The following is a 6215-nucleotide window of genomic DNA, read 5'->3' on the forward strand; positions in this document are numbered from 1 at the left end:
CACATTCAAAAATGATAGTTAAGAATATGTCTGAGATAAGGCTTTTTTTGCCCTCTGTTTTTTTCATCCTAGCAAAGCTGGATGAGTATGTTTGAGCTGAGTGTGTTTAAACATTACCATTAACTTCTGGATTTGCAGCCAGTGAGAACCATCCAGAGAAGCCTCACTTTGATTCTCGCAGTGTGATATTTGAGTTGGATCCTTGCAACGGGAATGGGAAGGTTTGCCTCGTCTACAAAAGAGGGAAACCAGGTAAGGATCATGGCAGGAGCAGTTCTGTAGTTTGGGAATGGCCTTGGCTGACCTTGCCCTCCAGCCATCACACAGAAGACACGCTCCTCCCTGACCTCCTGAGCTGCTGCAGGGTCTCGGGTAGATGCCAAGAGAAAGCCCCTTAGGTCCTCTCTGAGCCACCCCCTCTCCAAGCCCATTACTGGAGTCTTTTTAAGGTACTGTCATTTGTGAGTTACTGCAGAGTAATAAGATTAGGATAATAAGTGAATAAAAAGTAAAAGAAATAGTTACTCTGTTTATAACTCCTCTAGCTCGTTCACGTGTTAGATAAGCATCCAGGAAAAGCATTGTCTTATACTTCTTTATGAAGGGTGTCTAACTAATAAAAACCTGAATTACTAGACCTCAGTCTAAGAGGAAAAGGCTCTGGCCTCCTGTGCAGTGGCCACCCCATGACAGCAGCTCAGTCCCAGAGGTGGACAAGGCACAGCCCTCTTTGGGTACCTCTGCCTGGAAGGGGTGAGAAGACACACCAGGATTTACCTCCGGGTGAAGGAGAGACCATCTCCTGCTGGAGGGGTCTTTGTGAAGCAGCCTTTGAGCTGCATCCCGAAATATGGGTCAGAATGAGATATGGGTGGTGAGGGTGGGGCAAAAGGGGGCATCACGCAAGAAATGGGTAAAAGACATGCCATGGGACAGTGCAACTGATTTGGGGGGAATGACAGGTAATTTTAGTTCGTTGGCCACTTGATTCATCTTGTGGATGAGGGGAGATGATGCCAGAAGCCCTTCATGCCGAGTTTTGAAAGCCAGGTGAAGGAGTTTGGACATTCTGTGGAAGTATGGGGGGAGTCAAGGTTATTTAGCACAAATACGGCAGGATTCAAGTGAAAGTGTGACCACAAGTAGAACTAGAAGAGGAAGTTACTGGAGGATGGATGCCATTTAGGGAGATGTCACAGCCATTAGAGAGGAGATGAGATGAGGGGATGAGCTAGGAGAGACCTCCACAGTGGTAAGTAAGGATGGATGGTCAGAAGCAAGTGAGAGGCAGGAGCTTCAGCTCAACCAGCACAGCACTGCACAGGCAGGAGTCCCAGGAGAAGGGCAGAATCCTTCTAATTCCTGCCAGACCTCCTGAGAAAGCCAGGGCTGCTCAGAGTGTCTCTCCATCAGGAAGGCTGAGCCCACAGCCTGTAGCTGCTGGGCGAGGGGAAGCATCGCGTCCACGCAGGAAAGCAGTGCTGCTTAGGCAGCCTGAGTGCACAGATGGCCAGGGCCCAGCGATAGGTCAGTTGGCTGACTGATCAAGAGCTCGTAAAAGAACACCAAAGAAGCCTTGACAGTGGCCCCTGGAGAACAGAGCTGGGAGGTTGGAAGGGAAAACTGGAAACTTTTACATTCCTTCTACTGTTGAAATTTGTTTTAACCATGAGTAGATGTTGACTTGATAGATAAAAGGACAGAAGTGTTAAGCCATCCCTTCCTTTATGTCTTCTGCCTGCTGTTTCAGGATTAGCACAGGACACTGAGATCTGGTTCCTGGACAGAGCGTTATACTGGCATTTTCTCACAGACACCTTTACTGCCTATTACCGCCTGCTCATCACTCACCTGGGCCTGCCCCAGTGGCAGTACGCCTTCACCAGCTATGGCATTAGCCCCCAGGCCAAGGTAAGGGAGGACTGCCTGTCATCTCAAACTCCAGAAGGTATTAGAATCTTCTGAGGAAATGCCTAAATTGCAGAGTCCCAACTTTCTCATCTGATTCTGCAGATCTGGGTAGAGCCCAGGAACCTGCATTTTCAATAAGCAAAGTAGTTGCTTCCAATTCAGGTGGACAACAGCACTTTATACTAATCTAACTAAGTGGTGTCCAGCCTTGGCTAGTCCTCAGACTCATCTGGGGAGTTCTAATTTCTAATGAATTGGGCGGGGGGCAGGGCTTAGGTTTGACGGCTGGTTTTGGATTCACAGTACACGCACACACAAGAACAGAGAACAGTCAGTCTCTTATTCTCTGGCTCCTCATCCATCCACTTCTCACCAGCAGCTGCTGTTGGTTTCTCTTGTGCCCTCACTGAGCTATGTTGTTGGATAGAAAGCACGCACACATACAGTTTGGGATTCTTTTTCTCTAAGTCACAAGTGAGATACACTGTTCACATTGTTCTACACCTTCTTTTCACTTAATTGCACACTGGAGCTCATTCCCTATCCATATATAGAGAGCTTGTCTCTTTCATTGATATGCGATATTTCAAAATATGGATGGATCATTTATACTATAGATCTAGGTACCATTTTAAACATACAGATGTCAGATAATGCTGACAGACTGCCTTCTTTGAGAACACCAGGTGTGTTGAGAAGAACTTTTGACCTGGTGGCAAAAAATGAGGGACTCAGTTCCCTGTATGTATCCATCAAAGGGACCTCACTTGCTCAAATGGCACATAATGATGACACCATTCAGGTAACACAGTGGGTGGTTATTATCAATGAACATCAATAAGTGTCAGTGCCCTTTGCCTTCAGCTGCTCAGAAAGCCTGCAGGGAAGAGAGCAGGCGGCTCCCCTCAGCAGAGCTGGCTCTAGTCTTGGTCTGCTCTTTCCCCATGGGAAGGATGCTACCCCATCCACCCCAGGGGCAGAGGCTGGTGTGAGGGCAGAACAGTTAGGACACTATATCCTGTACCTTGGGGACCTAGCATCCCAGGCTCAGGCTCACTACATTAGAAGGAAGCACAGTTAGTTACTCAGATTCTTCGTCCTCATCCTGCTCTATTTAAAGGTTATAAGACCCTGTAAAGCAATGTGTGTCTTCCTGTTTACCCAAAGGAAGTGCTGATAGATTTTAGAGGCAGTTTTTCATGAAAACTTTTACTCTCTGCCTCGTCTCCCCAGGTCTCTACCCCTCTATCTCCACTAAAGAACATGAGCAAATTCTTGTCTCCTTTGAATTCTGACCGTCTCTCCCAAATCTGCCTTACAGCAATGGTTCAACATGTATAAACCCATCACCTACAACACAAACCTCCTCACTGAAGAGACCGACTCCTTTGTGAACAAGCTGGATCCTAGCAAAGTGTTCAAGAGCAAGAACAAGACCATAATCCCCAAAAAGAAAGGGCCTGTTCAGCCTGCAGGCGGCCAGAAAGGGCCCTCAGGTTCTGCTTCCACTTCTAAATCCTCCTCTGGGTCTGGAAACCCTGTCCGGAAATGAGCAACCCCCTCCGCCTCCCCGCCTGCCCCACAGTGGTGATGTCCATGCACAGATGCCCTGGGCATGGCCCAACCTCAGAGTCTGTGTGTGGAACCACAGTCCTCCTTCCTTCTGCACTTGATCTCAGCCAAAAGGCTGAGAAGCGATTCCTCTCCCCATCTGAATGACAGAATCCTAGGCCTTTTACTCCCATCGGCCTGAGCCAGGAGTTGGAAGGGCGTACTCAGGTCTCCCCAAGAATCCTTCCTGCATGCCCATCACAGCAGGTTGTGCCATCTGCTGCTCCTGGGAGCTGTGAGGAATGTAAGGTTTTATGTAAGTGACTAAGTAGATCTGTTAAGAGCTTTCTTCTCTTTCTACCCCAACCCCCAACCCCTCAGCAGTAATTATAGAGGTTCCCCAAAGAAACCACTGGTTTTGACCTAGGAGGCATTAGAACTATGCTGTTCAATTGGTAGCCACTTTTAAAGCAGCTAAATTTAAGCCATATTAAAAATTCAGTTCCTCAGTTTTATTAGCCACATTGGGAATATTTGTGTGGCTAATGGATTCTGTATTAGACACCACAGAGATGATGAAACATTTCTATCATCGCAGAAAGTTCTGTTGGGTAGGTAGCACTACATTAGAATATTTTTGCATTACCCTTACTCAGATCAGTTCATTTTTGTTAGAGAATATTGAACACTCTAACAATTTGATGGGTTGTAATGTTCCATGTAAAATCTTGAAGATACATTTTTATGTTTTTTATATCCTTCCCCACAAGCAAATCTAGCTTTGCTCATTTTTAATTTTCTATAAAGTTTTTCATCTTCATCAGCTTTCTATAAAGTTTGTTTCCCGTTTTTTGATGTGATATTTGCACATTTGCCAAAGTTATCTTTCTCACGTTTTTTTTTAAAGAAGTGATTCTACTGTACCATGAAAACAAGACCTCCCAAGCATTGCTTTTCCAGGACTCTTCATGAAGAGTTTTGATGAAATCAGTCACTTGACAGGAGCTTCCACCTGCTCTGCCTACTCACAACTGCTCGGCAGTTCACGGAGTGGCAGAAGAGGGTAGAGAGGAACCCAGGTGTCAAGGATAATAGCTGAGGTTTAGTCTTCTGCAAGTATTTTTCTTCCAGAACTCATCAGAGGGAGAACCAGCAGTGCTAGAGGAGACAGCCCAGCATTTGGCTGCTTCCCCAAGTCAAGGCTAGAAGGGGATTGAGAAGTTGTGTTGTCTGCCACTGTGGCGAGTATGCTTCCTCTAGTGCTTTTGGAGCCCCTGAAGTATTTCTGCATCAGTTCTGGCCCAATTCTGGATTTCACAAATGAAGCAGCAGAGGAGCCACCAAAGCCACGGTGCCCTTGACACCAGCGACAATCAGCTGGAGTCCCCAGAGGACTTGTAGACAGAGTGGGTTCCACTGTGGAGAGGTTTGAGCCCTGCTTCAGGAGGAGCAGAGCACTTAAGAGCAGGACTGGCTACCTACATAGGGCCCAGTGCAGAATTAGGAGTGGGGCCTCTTCTCCAAAAACCCCGTAGACAGTACCATGAAAAGCACTAAAATGTTTTCCCTTTCTTCTCATGACTTGTTACAGATTTTTTTGTTTGATACTCAATGGTATTCCAGGAAAAATTAAAGTTGTAAATTATTATAATTTTATCATCTTTCTACTTTTGGGCTATTCCAGTTTTAAAGGCCACTATAAGAGCATTTAATTCATATTCATAATCAGCAAAATCACACAATTATATATATAAAATTATATTATATATATATAAAATATAATCATATCTGTTGTATGTATATATGTCTCATTCTTACCAAAATAGTGGAAATAACACACAAAACTAGCTCAACCATTATTTCACTTTTTGATACGTACAAAGTCTCTCTCAACTTACCAGGGAGTAAGGAAGGACTGAAAGAGAAATTAGGAGCTGCCCTCGGTTTTCCTTTTCTTCCGTGTCCTCATTTCAGTGTGAGTGGTTGGCTACTACAGGAACGGAACATGAGTAGGAAGTGAAAGGTATGGGTTCCATGGTCACACATGCTTCTTAGAACGCCATCACCACCTCTGTGTATTTGAATGAAATCTGGCTCAGAAAGCACGACCTCTGGGGCCTCGTGTCCTCACTTTCTCAGCTGTAGACATGACAAGCTTGCCTTAAACTCTGCCTCTCCATGTATGCAGGCCCACTGGAATTCTGTTCTCATGGGAATCACAAAGGCTGTAAGTGAAAGAGGTGGTAAGAACAGGGGACTAACACATTGCACGTATCTCCCCTGCTCACACGTACACACCTTTGTCTCACCATACCTTACACAAGTTCAGAGACTAAACTAGGAATTTCAAGGCAGCGGCAGGAGAACATTAAACCAAAGTGAGACCTTCTGAGTGTGGGGCCTTGCATGACTGTACAGATCACACGCACGTGAAGCTGGCCCTGGTGAAGGAGGAAGGGAGCACCCCTGGCAAGAGACTCCAGACAGTATGTTAAGAGGATTACATGGGGGCAAAGCTCACCAGGATGATCGTGTTTTGAAACTAAAGCAATTAAAATGGCAGTAGGCACTTGTATAAATCAATCGCCCAGGAAAAAGAGTCTGTGCTGGAATCAGAATGAGAATATAAGCAGGATGCTTCAGGACACACTGATGTGGCTCAGATTGTGCATGAAGTGCCGCATCGTCGTGCTGCTCACGTCCTGAAGCAGGGAGGTACCCAGGCCAAGGACAGGCACGACAAGGGGCCGCTT

General features: G+C 46.0%; 1 protein-coding gene across 1 annotated transcript in view; it reads left to right on the forward strand.

The window, feature by feature from the left end:
• The window catches only part of TPGS2 (tubulin polyglutamylase complex subunit 2), a 64488-nt gene extending 59230 nt beyond the window's left edge, over positions 1-5258 (forward strand). The window contains 3 exon segments of the mRNA NM_001102244.2: positions 139-252; positions 1751-1911; positions 3233-5258. Coding sequence (NP_001095714.1) covers positions 139-252; positions 1751-1911; positions 3233-3463 — 506 coding nt within the window. The 3' untranslated portion in view covers positions 3464-5258.
• The last annotated feature ends 957 nt before the right edge of the window (positions 5259-6215 follow it).

Source organism: Bos taurus, chromosome 24, assembly GCF_002263795.3.
Source record: "Bos taurus isolate L1 Dominette 01449 registration number 42190680 breed Hereford chromosome 24, ARS-UCD2.0, whole genome shotgun sequence".
Classification (NCBI taxonomy): domain Eukaryota; kingdom Metazoa; phylum Chordata; class Mammalia; order Artiodactyla; family Bovidae; genus Bos; species Bos taurus.